The sequence below is a fragment of the Phocoena sinus genome, chromosome 12, assembly GCF_008692025.1.
Source record: "Phocoena sinus isolate mPhoSin1 chromosome 12, mPhoSin1.pri, whole genome shotgun sequence".
NCBI classification, from domain to species: Eukaryota; Metazoa; Chordata; class Mammalia; order Artiodactyla; family Phocoenidae; genus Phocoena; species Phocoena sinus.
In genome coordinates, this window is record NC_045774.1 from 32,369,195 (window position 1) to 32,387,582 (window position 18,388).

General features: G+C 39.8%; 1 protein-coding gene across 7 annotated transcripts in view; it reads right to left on the bottom strand.

Moving 5' to 3' along the window:
- The window catches only part of L3MBTL3 (L3MBTL histone methyl-lysine binding protein 3), a 118,620-nt gene that overhangs the window by 18,483 nt on the left and 81,749 nt on the right, over positions 1-18,388 (bottom strand). For all 7 annotated transcript variants that reach the window (XM_032651701.1, XM_032651697.1, XM_032651700.1 and 4 more), the window contains one exon: positions 13,172-13,321. In XM_032651701.1, coding sequence (XP_032507592.1) covers positions 13,172-13,321 — 150 coding nt within the window. The remainder of the gene's footprint in view (positions 1-13,171; positions 13,322-18,388) is intronic.

Genomic DNA, 18,388 nt, shown 5'->3' on the forward strand with positions numbered 1-18,388 from the left:
AGTGGTGGGATGAACTGGGAGACTGGGATTGACATATATACACTAATATGTATAAAACAGATAATAAGAACCTGATGTACATAAAAAAATAAAATAAAAATTGAAGTACAAAAAAAAAAGGGAATGGCTCAAAACTGCACCTCAGCAACTGTTTTTTTTTTAAATTTAAAAACAAATGATACCATTAAAATGTTAGAAAGGATTTTCAGTTTTACTAAGAAGCAATTAATACTAAAAACACCTATAGGGACTTCCCTGGTGGCGCAGTGGTTGAGAGTCCGCCTGCTGATGCAGGGGACATGGGTTTGTGCCCCGGTCCGGGAAGATCCCACGTGCCGCGGAGCAGCTGGGATCGTGACCCATGGCCGCTGAGCCTGCGCGTCCGGAGCCTGTGCTCCGCAGCGGGAGAGGCCACAACAGTGAGAGGCCCGCGTAATGCAAAAAAAGAAAAAAATAAAAAAAAATTTAAAATAAAATAAAATTAAAACACCTATAAATGTTCATTTTCTCATTATCAATTTTCATTTACTGTTCAGAAAGATTTTAAAGCTAAGAATGGTATTAAGGTTAACGATTCTGGAAAATGTGGCTACTGAATAGTTCAACTTCAAACTGGGACATGTATTCATGAGGAATTTTACTTGTACTGTATGATAAGACTACAATTTTAAGTAGGAAAATGGTTTTAAAGTCCATACCATTTAATCAAGTCACTATATACTACTCAGCTCCAGAATTTGAGATTGAGGCTGAGATTGCCCAGGAGAATCAAACTCAATTCTAGGAAGCTTTTCCTGGCTTAATCAGGTCAAATTCATAGGCTGAACTGATTCCACCTCTTTCTCACCAGGAATGAACTAATGCTAATCTAACCATGCCAAGAATACTCTAAAGTGGAATGGACCCATTCCAATCCTAATTCAGAGCTTTACCCTGAAGTCAGTGACAAAAATGGCTTTAAAGGAAACCAGGCACAGGCTACTTATATTTTCTTTAAAACTAAACTTCAGGGATTTAAAATTTTTAACCTAATGTATTCCGTTCTCAGGGTTAAAAATAAATCCTTTATAATACTCTATAATACTCTGTACTTATGATGTTCTGTTGTTTCAAATGCTGTTACCTTTACAAATATATCCTTAGTCTCTTGAAGATTCAGACCACACTTCTGTTCAGTGTTAAGAAAAGGGATAATACCTTTGAAACCAAATATCCCAACAAAATATAAAGGAGTTCTATAGTCTTGATTACCAAGGGACTAATTTACTCCCTTTTTGTACCAATAATAATTTAACACAATGATGCCAACACGGTAAGCATGAGATAAATAAAATGTTCACTAGTTCTTAGAAAGATCATTTCCAGGGACACATGAAATTTCACTGGAATCTGAGCTCCCTGGCTTACTTCATACTAAAAACAACTTATCACAACTGTTGAAGAATACTTGCTTATCTGAGAATGGGAAGAATCACCGTTATTATGCAATACAAATTTTTTTCCAAGAGAAATCAATTAATTACTATGGAGGCTCTTACTCCATAGAAAGTGGGGAGATGGAGGTAGAGTGAAAATAAGAAAATTGCTGATAACTGGAGAAAGGACACTAGTTGAAGTGATAGTAGAAAACCGTCTTGAAACAGTGTTGAAGTTAGACTTGGTAATTACAACATGTTAAAATCAGCTTATTATGCTAAAATCAGCTTATGTGATCTTCTGAACTTGTTTCATATTAAACTGGAAATAATAACCTTTGAGCCCACAAATCTATCCCAGTAAGTACTGTGGCCACTGAAATAAGTGGTTTGTGGATGGCTATATTAATAGTTATTAGAAACAATCACACATTAGAGTGACCTAACTTAAAATTGGCATTTTTCAGAGTCAAAGAAAATAAATTCCCAATTAATTACTGTAGATTGCCTAAAAGCTTTAATGAATGGTTAAAAAAAAAAAAAACCCAAACAAAAAACCAAACTGAGCCCAAAGGCTAAAATTATGTCTTAGAATTTTCTGTATATTTCATTTTTCATGATTGAAATTGTCCACTGATAATTAACAGTTACATGTTTGTGGTTTCAATAATGCATATTATGTTTTCCTTTAAAGTAAACTTTAGTAAACTAAAGCTGTAAGACCTAAGTATGAGGAAAGTTCTTCTGTATTCTTATGCCCAAATACAATGCCAATGACTTATTTTATGAAATGTAGGAAAAGAATCATTTTCTAGGAGGGAACAGAGATAGAAAAGGAAAATAAGATGATTGACCCCAAAAGTTTCTTCATCCTAAATGTGCCATAATCCATCGCTGAAGAGAAGCAAAAGAGAAGCTTTCTGCTTGTATATTCGTGTTCCTTCATTATAGAAGCGTGTTCAGCTCTTACCTTCCTTACTTTAACTCGTGATATTTCATTAAATTTAACCCATATAACTTGGGAATATATACATATGGATATTTATCTTCACCGAAAAACAATTCCAATGCAGGACTCCACAAGAAATGTTCACTGAATGTTTTATTTCCAATTAATAAGTTGATTTTGCTAACTCCTTAAAATTAAAAGTGACTAAGCCCCTTTGGGTTCTGATGCTTCCTTTAGCTAGAGGGTTGGCAGGGTGGGGTCAATATGAATAGTCTGTTAGAAGGGGTATTACGAAACAGATGGATGAACAGAACCCCTGAAGGAAATAGAATCCTGACCAAGCACATCCAGAAATGTGGAAACAGTATTAATAAGAAGTAATAATAAGAAAACAATATACTTAAGAACATATTATACACCAAAGATTGGCCGAGTTCTTTACATGTCCATTATTTCATAACAATCACTGGAAGAAGGTTCTGTTGTTATATCCACTGAAACTTAAAGAGGTTAATCCCAAATTTTCAGGGCAAGTATAGCACCAGGTCTTACTGACACCAAAATCTATAATTAGATTTAATTATTATTTGTTTTTTTACCCTTGTGTTTTTCCAGAATACAGTACATATCCTTGTTACATGCAGTTAAAGGGAACTGGCCTTCTGGTGTCATAATCTTATTTTCAAACCGTCTTTTACTGATAAGGTCAGGAATGAGGAATCTGACTCACTAATATTCTTACTTGTTTTATATTTTATTTAAAATAAAAGTCACTTTCTCAACTGGGCAACCAATATTTCTCTCACCTATAAGGTTAGAAATTTCACTGCTAATTCTCACTGAATAGGTACTGTGATTAATTTCTTTCTCTGTGCAAAAATGAAATGCTTTATCTAGGATATCGACTTCCCAAGCAAAAAGTTATTCTAGCTGCACAGTCTTCCAATTATAAACAAAACACGTTTATATCACAATGTCAAAACTCTGTGATAATATTGTAACACACTCTGGAACAGAGTGCAAGATATGCTTGTTGACAGATTTTTTTTTTTTTAATGACAACCAAAAATATTTTTGTCGTATTTTAATATGACAAATTTCCTCTACTTTAAAACTCCTTTATCTTCTCCTCTTGATCGACATTTTTCATTACCAACAATTTTGTTCAGGAAGGGAATACAAGCTGATTAGACACAGGGGGGTGTATCGTAACATGGAGAAAGCAGCCCAGCAGCGGTGACGCTGATGGTCTTTGAAAGTGAATAGTCCTGGCTCAAATTTCGGCTCTGCTACTTACAAGTTCTATATGACCTTCAGCAAGTTACTGAACTTCCCTAACCCTCAGCTGCATCTTCCTGTAAAACAAGGATAATAAATCCTTTACCTCACAGGCTTTTTGAGGACTGAATAAAACGATGTATAGGAAGTGCTTAGCATATAGCCAGACACACGAGTAGGAGCATGATAAATGGAAGCTATTACTGTTTAAGAATTACTCATATTTTAGGATAAAATTATCTACTGACACCTATTTTCTTTAAGCAAGCTGTTTCCCTCAAGTTTTAAAACAGCCTTTAGAGTAATGGTTATGAGCCAGCCTACAGTCAGACTGCCCAGGTTGCTACTTACTAGCTGTGTAACCTGTAACCGAGAGAGGTCTGTCTGCTGAATGGGGATGTAATAATAGCGCCTACCCCACATAGGCATTATGAGGGTTAAATGATCTAACATAGCTAAAAGCACCTAGAAGAGTGTCTGGAACATAGCAATTTCTCTTGGGATTTTAGAATTTTCAACAACCAATTTATTTCAGCATTTCTTTAGCCTGAATTGAAATATGATCATAACTAAAATCTTACTCAACAATACTCTTTAGGCTTTTAATTGAGACAGTGGAATACACTCAGATGGAAAAATGTTTTCCTTTTGAGTCAGCATTCTCTTCTTCTGTGTAATTATGTGCCATGCTTTAGATGTCTTACTATCTTACTCAAATGAGATTTGTGGTAAATATTAGTGAAACAAACATTAGAAGAGTAAATACATAATAACAGGATCGCATTTGAATGTCAACAGCTGTTTCTTCAATTTTCATTTAAAAACAATCCCTAGCCCGTTATGTTTCAATCAGTCATCAGTTTGTTAAAAATAATATTGAAACAATATGAAACAATTATTTTGCTTCAATTCAGGGATTTCAGCCAGCTCTCCGACTCCAGCATGAGTTTGGCTTGGCTCGTACCTTAAAACCTCCCCATCCTTCTCTTTCCAGAAGAGCTTATTCTAGTCTCACAGGGGCTTTGTCAGAGCTGCAGAGTACCTGTACTCCCCAGGAACAAGTGGGGACACAGTGAATGTACAGAGAGCTATAAAAAATGTAGGGTTTCCTATTTTGAATGTTAAAATGATGTCTCTTTGCATGCCCCCAGCATTTTGAAAAAAAAATTCTGGGCTGAGGTCACTCACAGGTAAAAAATCAGAGAATGGGAATCTCAAGGTTGTATGTTAGAGGTACTGTAAAAGAGAACCTGAATTGTCTCCAAAATGCCCCCTACAAAAAAAGAGAAGACTGTGCTTTATGGCTTCAGGATAAGGAGGTCACCATCTTCAAAGGGATTCAGAAAAGATGGCAAATAGAACCAGTGCAATTAAAACTTCCATGTCTACAGGTAACATTCGAATAAAGAGTTTTTATAATTAAATCCCTTTTGAGACTATACATGAACAATAGTTTTAATAGAGTTTTCATAAACACAGCCCAGGAGAGATAAGCACAGTTTACTATTTATCTAATGACTACAAATAAAACATTTTGATTAATAAGGCTATTAAATTAAAATTTAGCATAAGGAACATATGTTAGTGAAGAAAGGGATATAATGAATAAGTAAATAATAGTGGATGTTATCAAGATGCCAAGGAAACTCCCCAGTAAAATGAATTCATCAATTAATTAATCAGTTCTCTTATAAAATGAAAAGCCCTAACCAATAAGGTGAGATCTGGGACATAAAGATCACGTAGCATAAGAAGAGCAGGACTGCACTGCTTTCACACTGCTGTCATAGGAAAAAGAACAGATATCATTGCTTTTCTACAATTTATAAAAGAGTCTCCTGAGTCAAGAATAAGTGCTATTCAAGGAGAGAAGATCAGACTCTGCTACAATATTGTTCTAACAACTTCCCAGGCATCAACAGTAACACAGTCATCTCTTCCTTACACTCTGAATGGTTGCCTTGTGTCACAGCCGTTGGCATCAGGACTGTGAGTGTTTTAACCAAAACGCAGCTTCTCCCTGGTGCACACAAACAACTACATAGATTTGACTCAGATTCCCAAGAACTGGAATATTTGAAAATTTCCACAGCTCCTAATCCATATCTGGCAGCCCATCAACAAAAGGGGGTAAGAGGCTTTACAATAGGCAGGGAATGACCAATCATTAAAGGAACTTTCTGAGTCGTCAACATCAAGCCCTCAGGACCAGAAAAACTTAGGAAGCAAAACAAAGTTTCTGAAGAGTCCTAATTAACTTTTGCAATCTTTTAGAACTTCTGGCTCTAAATTAATTTTATACTACTAGATTTTACAGTTTTGCAAATAAAGAAATGTATATATGCTTATAGTTCCATATTTTATGTTAGCCTGTATTCCCATCTGTTTCTCAGGGCCCTTCTCATGGGTACAGATGGGCAAATCTAATTCATCCTAAATATATGAATTAGATTGAAGCTGCAATTCCTGTAACTGCTCCATGTAATTCTGAGAGTACAAACACTAGACCTACAACTTGAAAAGCTGTAGGTTTTAATGGCCTATAAAGAACTGAATTGAATTTTTTCATTGGATATAGGTTAGTAATTACCTTTGCCTTGCAAGGTAATACAAGCATTAGCAGGTATTTTTAAAATGCTTTATTGTACTTCTGTGGTTATCCCTAAGCAGGCATAAACAACATGGAACCTTAAAACATTATGTGGTTTTTAATAGCGATAGCACCTAATTTAGAAACACAATTACAAGCACCTGTAGAATATATTTCATGAGAATAAGACTACGTGGGATAGACGCTGATGTTCTCTATTTGGTAACACATTGTGAACTATTACTCCGCAGAAGGGTCTTTATATTCAGTAATGATTCTCAAGGCCTGGTTTATAGATCACTTGCGTCCAATCACCTGGGGATGCTTGTTAAAAATGAACTGGGGTGCAGCTTACATTTTCTGAATCAGTATCTCTGGAGATGGTACCTCCAAGGTTGGATTTTAACAAGCATCTGATGCTTCTGATGCAAAATAAAGTTTGAAACCCACAGGTTTTATTCAGATATACAGAGAAAAATAAACTTTCTTTTACTCAGCTGTAGACACATAGAGACTTAAGGTTATTGGTACCCAGGAAAAGCTCCTCCACTGATGGGCAGAGCCCAGACTAACCATCTTGCTGCCAGCAGCACGGCAAGGGCAGAGATGAGCTGCTGCTCTCCCAAGTGAGAACATCCCACTGAAAGCTCTAGATGCGACACAGACACTTCTTATGCATCTGATGAATGAATGGATAACTGGGAGAGGATTACATCCTCACATTTCTATCTAAATACACACTGGGAATTCATTCATCAACTGACCACCCATCTGACAAGTCTCTGTAAGAAAATAGACCGAAACATTCAGCACACCCACAAAAGGACTCAAGGTAGAGCCCTCTTTATTTATTTATTTATTTTTTGCGGTACGCGGGCCTCTCACTGTTGTGGCCTCTCCCGTTGCGGAGCACAGGCTCTGGACGCGCAGGCTCAGCGGCCATGGCTCACGGGCCCAGCCGCTCCGCAGCATGTGGGATCTTCCCGGACCGGGGCACGAACCCGTGTCCCCTGCATCGGCAGGCAGACTCTCAACCACTGCGCCACCAGGGAAGCCCTAGAGCCCTCTTAATGTGGGGCAGAGCTTCCCAGCTAGGATGCCCTGACCCTTGGGTACCAGTGCTCTGAGATACTGTCGCCTGTGGCCCCAGCTCTTGACAGCCAGAGGCAGCCCTCTGTGTCATACAAATGTGGTCATTTCCGCAGTACCATTTTCTACGTGGGCAGGTAGTTAAACAACAGTTTGGGAAACACTGCCCTAATTTATACAAGTGTAGGTATGTGTTTGGGGGATTTACCTCTTAGATATCCAGTGTGGGGATTTTACAAAGTTGAGAAAGTAGGAAGTTTTACTGGAATAAAAAGAAGGTTATGAAGCAGCTGCCTCTTAGGTTATGTGACTGATAACATCTCCTTTGAAGGCTGGTGGATGATTCATGGTGGCCTTCCAACCTCACTGAGTGCCAGGTAGTGTGCTTGGTGCTGAGGGCGTCTCAGAATCACAGAAGACGTGGCCTCTGCCCTCATGGAGCTTATCATCGAGCAAAGTACACTGACTCAGAGAAAGTATTTACGCAGAAGTGTCAATTGTGTTGGGATGTGTGACACAAAAGCACATAATAATTAGGAATCTGACCCACAGTCTGGAGGATCAGAAAAGCTTCCCTAAGGAAACGGGAGTTAACCTGAAGCCTGAGAGGTAAGAGACTCGCTAGAAAAGTGTAGGAATGGGGGTTCGAGGTAGAGAGAAAAGAATGTTTGAGGACCAAGGTGGCTGAAGCATTAAGTTTAAAAACAGCCTAGTAGAGGGCTTCCCTGGTGGCGCAGTGGTTGAGAGTCTGCCTGCCGATGCAGGGGACGCGGGTTCGTGCCCCGGTCCGGGAAGATCCCACACGCTGCAGAGCGGCTGGGCCCGTGAGCCATGGCCGCTGAGCCTGCGCATCCGGAGCCTGTGCTCCGCGGCGGGAGAGGCCACAGCAGTGAGAGGCCTGCGTACCGCGAAAAAAAAAAAAAAAACAGCCTAGTAGAGAAAAAGCTGGAGAGTTCGGCAGGGGCCAGTTAACACTGGTTTTGTAGGCCATGTTCAGAATTAGGGTCTTAATTCCAAGGGTAATGGGAAGTCGTGGAAAATTTTAAGCAGGAAGATATACTCCCAAGTGAATTTTTAAAATGCAGGCTCCTAGGCTCTAGCCTGAAAGATTCTGGCGGCCTGGGCTGGGCCCTGTAATCTGAATTTTAGAGATCTCAGGGAATCAGACGTGGAGTCAGGTTTGGGAAGCATTGCTATGGAACACTGGTTGTCCATGGGTCTATCCCAAGCAGGTGGCCTGTGAACTGGCCCTTAAAATACCATTTATGGTATGAAAAGGACATACATATTCCTTGCATTGTTCATTTATCTGGCCCTATTATGTCTGCTCCTGGATCACAAGCAACGCCAGCATACTTCATTCTGGGGACCGGCCAGCATTTGAAATGGGTGAATGGGCTGGTGCAGCAGACATTGTCAGGGCTTGGCCCGTATCTCCTAGCCACACGCTACCCCTTCAGTGCACAGCAGCCGACTCCTACCTACCTCTCACCTGCTCTGCCTTCCCACAGGATTTACTGGGGCTCTGACTGCTCTGCCTGCTGTGTGGCAGGGTACGTGCTGGGGAAATTAACTCATCCTTCCTCCCCTGTAGGCCTAGCTCCGTGACCGAAGAGGAACTCGTGTTTTAGAATAGCTCAGCTCCCTCATCCCTATGGTGGGAAAACCTGAGATGTGTGTTTTACACAGCCTCCCACAGTGCCCCCAGCAGGGCTGTGTTCCCGCTGTCCACAGTGGTAGCTGGTGTGACAATGAAGCTTTTACTGGTGCCCCCAGCAGGGCTGTGTTCCCTCTGTCCACAGTGGTAGCTGGGGTGACAATGAAGCTTTTACTGGCTGCCTTTCCTTCCCGGTCTCACCTCTCCACTCCCCTAGTGGCGTTTTCCTCACCTCTCAAGTAAACCACTTGCCATCAAATCTCTGTCTCAAGATCTGCTTCTGGGGGTGCAACTGTCTCTTGCTGTGCCAAATGCCTTTTTTTTTAATTTAAAAGTAGAGTCTGGCAACCAATTTTTAGCAAGTTATTAAGAAGGATGCAAAGAAAATGTGTTAAAACCTGACTGGGAAATTCCATCTACATGAGCAATGATTATGGAAAAAGAGGAGAGACCATAATCTGACATTATGAGAATCATCTTGTTTGAGTACTCTCTACTCAAAGTTTAACCTAGGAATATTAAAAAAAAAAATGCACCAGCCTTACTTTGCTCCTCTGAAATAAATACTGTGAAACAAATAAGCAACCTATTCCTCTTGCAACAGCACTAATAAAAACTAACATTTATCGAGGGCTTATTGCTTATCAGTCACTGTTCTCAGAGCTTTGCACAGCTCACGATTTCATTCTTAAGTCCAGGTGAAAGAATGATCAAAAAATTTTATGTTTGCTATACACACTACTACATATAAAATAGATAACTAATAACGACCTACTGTACAGCACTGGGAACTCTACTCAATACTCTGAAATGGCCTATATGGGAAAAGAATCTAAAAAAGAGTGGATCTATGTATAACTAATTCACTTTGCTGTACACCTGAAACTAACACAACATTGTAAATCAACTATACTTCAATAAATTTTTTTTTAATTTTAAAAAGGAAAAATGTAATTAAATATGTTCATACGGATTCACTTAAAGCAAAGAAGCCAGATAACTTCAACTCTATTAATTCTACATTAAATCAACCATCTTCAAGCTGTAAGATGAGGCTTCTTTGTTAACAACCTTTCATTTGTTAACATCTGCTGTGCTGCTACCCCACGATCATTTATATCTAAAACACCACGTATCATTTTGATTGTTGTTGAGAACTAGTGACTGCCTGGAGAAGAAAAAAAATAAAATAATCTGAAGCAAATTTTTAAAAATTTAAAAGAATAAAATCTATATTTAGAAAAGTAAATAAATCGATGTTATTTTGGCTATTTTGGAAATGTTGTTTTTATGCATAATGAAGTGCTTAGATTGAAATATCATGATGTCTGTAATCATTTCTTAAAAATACTTAGCATAAAAAGTAAAGTGAAAAAAAATCTCGGTCAAAAATGTTCACCTTAAAAAGTCTGGGATCATTAAGGGACTGTCTCCCTTATGTTTCCTTCGACAACGTATAACTAATCACATCTCTCCGGTTACTACTAGCCTCCAAATAAATAAATGAATGAGTCAGAATAAATAAATAAAATAAAAATAGTTAACCTGGAAAGTTGAAGACGAGAAGAAATCTGAACAAAGTCTTCAAAACCACGAATAACATAACACTCATTTACCAAATCCTGGTACCCCTGAAGCAATTTAACTTTAACACAAATAAGTGTAAATATTAATTCACAGAGAAGTAATGGCAGGTTAGAATTCACTGAACAAAAGACAGTATGGGCTAAAAATCTATGTAATGTAAAAATTATTTAGATATCAAACGTGTGCCATGGGTTACAATAGAAACGTTAAAGTCTCTAAGACTGTCTCCTTAATGACGGGTGATGACGCGGAGAACCATGCTCACATCCTCACAGAAGACAGATCCCTGGACTCATTAGAGCCACTATAAATGTCACTCTTTTCTAGAGATCAGACTTGTGGTTACCAGAGGCAGGGGATGGGGGAGGGGGAATTGGAGGAAGGCGGTTAAAAGGTACAAACTTCCGGTTATAAAATAAATAAGTCCTAAAGATGTACAGCATGATGACTACAGCTAACACTGCTGGATAGTATATTTGAAAGCTGCTAAAAAGTAGATTCTAAAAGTTCTCATCACAAGGAAAAAAACATTTTTTTCTGGATGTACTTGAGGTGATGGATATTCATTTACTGTGGTAATCATTTCACAATATACATAAGCCAAGTGATTACGTTGTACACCTTAAACTTACACAGTGCTATATGTCAATTATATCTCAATAAAACTGAAAGAAAAAAATTACTCTTTTCTTACAAATATTTCGAGTTAAAAAGGACCGCAAAAGTCACCTAAACCAACTAGGTCTTTCTGCTGTGAGGAAACTGGACCCAGGTATCCAGCCCAGAGCCCAGAAAGTTAGTGAAAAGCCTGTGAGTTGAAACTGCCAGCCCTTCAGAGTATCCTGTTAAAATTGTAAACAACATCTCAGCTTTTGAAATCTAAACTTCAGGGATCCTTACCTCCTTGTGAGTCAATGAACTCTGTTTCTGTAATTATTACTATGTGAATTAGTACTTTATTTGTCTTAAAGTAAATTTCCTCAAGTGACATGCCCTCATTACAGGGCACTGAGTTGGGTATATGAATTTATGTTACATTAGTCATGGTTTTAAGGATTAAAAACAAATCATCAGGGACTTCCCTGGTGGTGCAGTGGTTAAGAATCCGCCTGCCAATGCAGGGGACACGGGTTCAAGCCCTGGTCTGGGAAGATCCCACATGCTGTGGAGCAGCTAAGCCCATGCGCCACAACTACTAAGCCTGCGCTCTAGAGCCCTCGAGCCACAACTACTGAAGCCCACGCGCCTAGAGCCCGTGCTCCATAACAAGAGAAGCCACCGCAATGAGAAGCCCACGCACTGCAATGAAGAGTAGGCCCCGCTCGCCGCGACTAGAGAAAGCCCATGCACAGCAACGAAGAACAAACACAGCCAAAAAAAAAAAAAAAAATTGTTGTTGATAATTAAAGAAGTTACAGCTCTCCCCAATCCATAGGGCGAAACTGCTTTTCTCTAAGGATTTTGATACTTTAAATGCCATTACTCCAATAACACTGCTGTGAGCTGAGAATAAGACTTTTTAAAAATTTTTTAATTAATCAATTAATTAATTAACTTGGCTGCATTGGGTCTTCACTGCTGCGCGCGGGCTTTTTTCTCCAGTTGCGGCGAGCAGGGGCTACTCTTTGTTGTGATGCATGGGCTTCTCATTGCGGTGGCTTCTCTTGTTGCGGAGCACGGGCTCTAGGGTGCACGGGCTTCAGTAGTTGCAGCACACGGGCTCAGTAGTTGTGGCTCGAGGGCTCTAGAGCGCAGGCTCAGTAGTTGTGGTGCATGGGCTTAGCTGCTCCATGGCATGTGGGATCTTCCCGGACCAGGGATCAAACCCGTGTCCCCTGCATTGGCAGGTGGATTCTTAACCACTGGGCCACCAGGGAAGTCCAGGAATCAGATTTATTAATTCAAATGTTCACTTGGTTCATCCATGAGAACAAAAGTTACAAAATATTAAAATAATCAAAGAACTACATTGTCTTAGATTTTAAAAACTCTCCATAAAAGAAAGCCCCAAAACCTAAGGATCATCTTTGTATTAATGTTTTCTTTTAGTAATATCTTTAGTTAATATAAAGGCAGAGACCATTTACTTAAAACATCAAACAAAACTTGGTTCTTTACCTAATAATCCACGGAGGTTAAAACATTCCAACTCAACTCTACAAGTGATATCAAAACCAAATGACTGGGCATACAGTACAACAAATATCCTAATAATTAAATGAAATAATGTAGATGCAAGTACTTGGCATATAATGAGCACTAAAAAGAAATAACGTCCATTCTTCACAGGGAATCTACCATCTTCTTTGTAAAGGATGCTTTTATACAAATATTGATCCGTTCATTCAGAGTATGAATTGGCATGAAATGAAAAGGGGATTTCCAAACTTCTAACATCAAGCAAGTTCAACTAAAAGATGAACAAGTAATATGATATCCTGCCTGATTTGGACATACTTTTGTAAGTACCATCGGCCTCACGTTAAGTCAGGTGCATTTTCAATAATGTACTAGAAGACATCACTACAGAACATAAATCACCTAAGGAAAAAAAATCTTCCAACTACAGTACTTCTAAATAACACTAATATTACCACTTTAATTACCTGGTTTCAGGAGATGAAGAGATTTCATTTGTGTCTGCCCTTTTACTTCTTGGAAATGATGGACTAGCCGCAGGCATCTCACCACTTAAGCGGTCTGGGAAAATTCGGTCTTTATTCAAATTGATTTCTGAATAGGGACAGGTGGCAGCACTAAAACATTAAAATTTTTAAAAAACGAAAGGAAAGAACACTCTTGTTAGAGCATAATTACTTCTTCCAATTAAAATGACAAGCTAAAAATATAAAATGCAAAAATTTAACTGGATATATATATTTACATAGATTAAACATACAGTATGAAATATTTTATCTTTAAAACATAATTTAAGGGCTTCCCTGGTGGCGCAGTGGTTGAGAATCTGCCTGCCAATGCAGGGGACACAGGTTCGAGCCCTGGTCTGGGAAGATCCCACATGCCACGGAGCAACTAGGCCCATGAGCCACAATTACTGAGCCTGCGCGTCTGGAGCCCGTGCTCCGCAACAAGAGAGGCCGCGATAGTGAGAGGCCCACGCACCGCAATGAAGAGTGGGTCCCGCTTGCTGCAACTAGAGAAAGCCCTCGCACAGAAACGAAGACCCAACACAGCCAAAAATAAATAAATTAATTAAAACAAACAAACATAATTTAAGTATATTCTGATAGAAAATATGTCTTTGCATTAGATTTTTAAATGCAGTCTTTGGAAGTGTGCAATGGTCACCGAAGGACTCCCTCCTGTGTTGTCCAAGGGCAGGGCCTGTGCATATCTCTAGGAACCATCAGCCCAAGAGAGAAATGCTTAACATAGAAGGGTGGGTGATAGAGGTGGGACAGAGACAGAGTGATTGACAGACGGAGCAGATCCCTTCCTAAAGTGATCTTCCAGGCCCAGGGCCATCACAAACTGTTTAATTTCCTTTATAACAGCTGCTACCCTCCAAAGGAAGGAGGTTCCCCCCATTTCCTGTCTCCAGGCCCATATGTATACCTGATATCCTAGGAAAAAAAAAAATCAATCTGTAGCTATTCCCATCCCTAATATGAAAACGGACCAGAAGCCAACTTGGATAATGACCCATCTAGCTCCCTTCCCTTCTATCTGTGACCACTGGTTCGTCTCTCAGATTCCATGGGGGGATCACTCCTGTTATCCAAGCAAAGGGAATCTAGGTCACTAACTGTTAATTCAGCATTAAGTCAGCAGACTCCTGTGCGTGGGCCTCAGCTTTCCAGTCTCAGAAAAACTGGGCAGCCTCTATCTCAATACATAATCAGCCCCTCCAACTAACTCCCTATCTTGCCCCTTGGTTTTTTTTTTTTTTTTTTTTTTTTTTTTGCGGTACACTGCCCTCTCACTGTTGTGGCCTCTCCCGTTGTGGAGCACAGGCTCCGGACGCGCAGGCTCAGCGGCCATGGCTCACGGGCCCAGCCGCTCCATGGCATGTGGGATCCTCCCGGACCGGGGCACGAACCCGTGTCCCCTGCATCGGCAGGCGGACTCTCCACCACTGCGCCACCAGGGAAGCCCTGCCCCTTGGTTTTTAGGAAGCCTCCTGAAATCTGGAAATGATTGGGACTTAGGTAAATTATATTAGTGTCTTGCATATTCTTTTCCTCAGGTTAGGTACTATTTGGAATGTTGATAATCACCTAGGGAAAATTTTTAAACACTGACTTTCTGCCCTCTACCAAGAGAATCTGACACATCCTCCTGGGAGGAGAGAAGAGTCTGCAAATGCTCCCAAGTGATTCTGATAATGGTCTATAAAATTTATCACAGATACCTTGTAAGCAAAAGTACAATCTTTATTTTCTTTACTTACATGCTACTTTGATATCTATGCGAAAGAGGAAAGTAAATAACATTTGATCATGTGTTGACATAAATGTGTATAATGTTAACCCAACAATAACAAAAACAAAACCAGTGATATTTATGGAGCATTTACTGTATATAGAACACCATGCTAAGTATTTTACATTCGCTTTTTACTTAATCTTTACAATAACCCACAAGGAAGGCTTTCCATGTGACAACCTAAGTTTAAAATGGTTAGATAACTTCACTCTTGAATTATTTCATTCATTTGATCGGCAAGTATTTATCAAGTAACTATGATGTGTTAATTACCTTTCCAGCCATGGGAAACACAGTCAAAATGAAAAAGACAAGCTGTCTGCTCTCATGGAGCTGATATTCTAGAAGGGGATGGGCTATACATGATTTACATAAATAAACTGGACAACCCCACATAGTGACAAAAGCCAGAATATAATGTAAGAGAGACTGCGGGGCTGCGAGGCGGGTGGTGAGAAAGGGCCTCTCTGAAGAAGGCATTCCAGGAAATGAGAAGAGTAATACAACACAGGGAAAGCCAGGCATGAGTAAGGGAAAGACAGACCAGCTAGGCTAGAGTGAAGTGATCAAGGGCAGGAGGAGATGGTGTAGAAGCAGGCAGGGAAGTATTATGTAGGTCCTAGCAGGTCATAGTCACCAGTTCATATTTTTATTTTAGGTTCAATTTGTAGCCATTGGAGGACCTTTGAATAAAGAAATGATATGTTTTGATTTACAACTGAGAATAATCACTCAGGATTCTAGATGTGCTCTGCAGCTTTATCCACAACGAGCAGGCACAACTTGGAGGACTCCGTTTTCTCATTTGTAAAATGAAGATGACAACGACAAACATTACCACAGACTGAGCGCGTTACCCGGGGTGCGTGCTTTACTTGCATCACCTCGTCTAACTCCTGGGAAGTCACTCCTATTCTAATGCTGTTTATAGATGTTGAAACTGAGGCTTTAAAAAGGGAAATTGCGGGCTTCCCCGGTGGCGCAGTGGTTGGGGGTCTGCCTGCCGATGCAGGGGACGCGGGTTCCTGCCCCGGTCCAGGAGGATCCCACATGCTGCGGAGCGGCTGGGCCCGTGAGCCGTGGCCGCTGAGCCTGCGTGTCCGGAGCCTGTGCTCTGCAACGGGAGAGGCCACAGCAGTGAGAGGCCCGCGTACTGCAAAAAAAAAAAAAAAAAAAAAAAAAAGCCCGGGCTGAATCCCAGGTCTGCCACTCTCTGATCTGGGCACTTTCTCAAGCATTCTAAATCTCTCCTCCCACTTCTGTAAAACAGAGATTAGAACAGTGCCAGCTTTATAGAACTGCTGAGAGAATTAAATGAGATAACAGATCTAAGTGCCTCACAAATAGGAAGCCACAAAAAAAATCTTGCCTAGGATTATTATTTTAAAAGGAGAAAAGGAGTAACACTTAACCCCTACTGTGTAAAAGACCATCAGCAAAAATAAACAATAGCATTAAAAACTCCATAATATGCCCCATTTATGGAGGCTCTCTGCTTCCCTCAGGAAAAGTTGATGCTTCTCTCCGAGTGCTACTCATTCATGCCTCTCCAAAAATCTGTTTGTACCACACCGTTCTCCTTAGAAGTAGGGGCCCTCTCCTCTGTACAGCCCATCACCTAACCCAGTATCTGCATACAGCAGACACTCAGTAAGTGTTTGTTCCACGAACGGATGGATGTTGAACAAATATGATGACTATAGTTTGCAGGTATAAATCCAGAGTTACTAATTTTTTTAAACTCTCCGTGGACTTTATAAATATCCTTTAAGGTTGCAGGAAGTACTCTCTGTTTTTTTCTTTTCTTATTTAATTTCACCAAGATAAACCTTACATAGGAAACGTTTACTTCTGAAGGCATTAGATATGTAGAACATTTAGTTTTATATAACTTTAGTTATCCTTTAATCTCCTCCCATTATGACCTCTCGGTAGGCCAAATGAATGAATCAACAAAGGGAAACACCATGACACAACCAATATTAATGCTGCCTTGCTAAAGACAGAAGTAAGTCATCTGGCTCCTGAACATCCCTAGAAATGAGAACACCATATCCACATCCAACTCACTCACTGATTGTTTACATTTCAACATTGAAAAACATCACATTCTTACATTTCATTGTTGAGAACACATTTCTGTTTCTAACACTTCTTAGATCAAATTCAACTATTGTAATTTCTGGAGACTCTAACAACACATGCTAGTCAAAACACAGGCTTTTGCTTACACGTTCATAAAATTGATTATTCGTGCCAAAAGAGCAACTTTCCTTGTTATCTAAGCAAAGAATGCATGTTTTGATTTATGTGGTTTCTCAGTAGATTAATCCAAGCAGAATTTTCTCGTTGTTTTCCTAAGCACAGCATTCTCAGTAAGGACAAAACTAAGCGCCAGTGAAATGAACCTTTTAAAGAACAGCCATGATGCAGCAGCTCTTCCACAAGCCTACCAAGGAAATGGAAAACAGGCTGTGACTGGTAAGGATTAATACCCCGCCAGATAAAGAGCTTTGAGTGCTGAAAAGAGAACAGCATATTCAGGGAGACTAAGAAAAGCCAGCTGAGAGGGCTGAAAAGAAGGGAATACAGGACACAGGCAGGAGCTGACACTAGTTCTCTGGATCGCATCCCTGCCCCAGAGTTATATACAGATCTGCCGGTTATGTCTGATACGTGACAAGGAAATGAACACAATGAACACGACTTCTTTATCAATGCATGGCTTCTAAGCCATGAGGTATACTTCTTCCTCTCTCATTCCAGAAAACAATGAGTCATTCTCCACTATGGTTCCAATTATACTGATAGATTTTTTTTTTTTTGATCACATTTCTCCATAACATCTTTCATGATTCTCCCCATAATTTCTCCCTCCATTTAGCAAATACAACACTGCATCTTTGAAAAAAGACTCCAGAGAGAGTCACTGAAACTTTGTGAAATGGGTGTGGACCAGGTGAAGGACCCTCAGAGGTCCACAGCACACTTAGGGAAGGCAGTCTTAATGGATGGCTGGTGCCATCAGGCAAGGGACAGGACTGTCACCACAGACCTTGCTGTGACAGGCAAACCTCTCTGCTCAGACCTACAGCACTCCTAAAAAGATTATGGACATTGTTACAAGGTGGATTTCCTTCCCAGAAGACCAAAAAAAAAAAATTCTTTGTAAATTTTTCATTGTACCCCCCCAAAACATAATGTCAGTATTCACCCATTTTTAAGATTTCTTTTTTTCCTTCATAATTTGAGCAAATTGCCTTTGGTTCAATGAACATCTTGGGGTTGTACAGTAGAGAGGTACATATGTCAAAGTTTCAATATTAGTTACTATTTTGTATCTTATATTTTAATAAAATTATGTACAGCTTTTATAG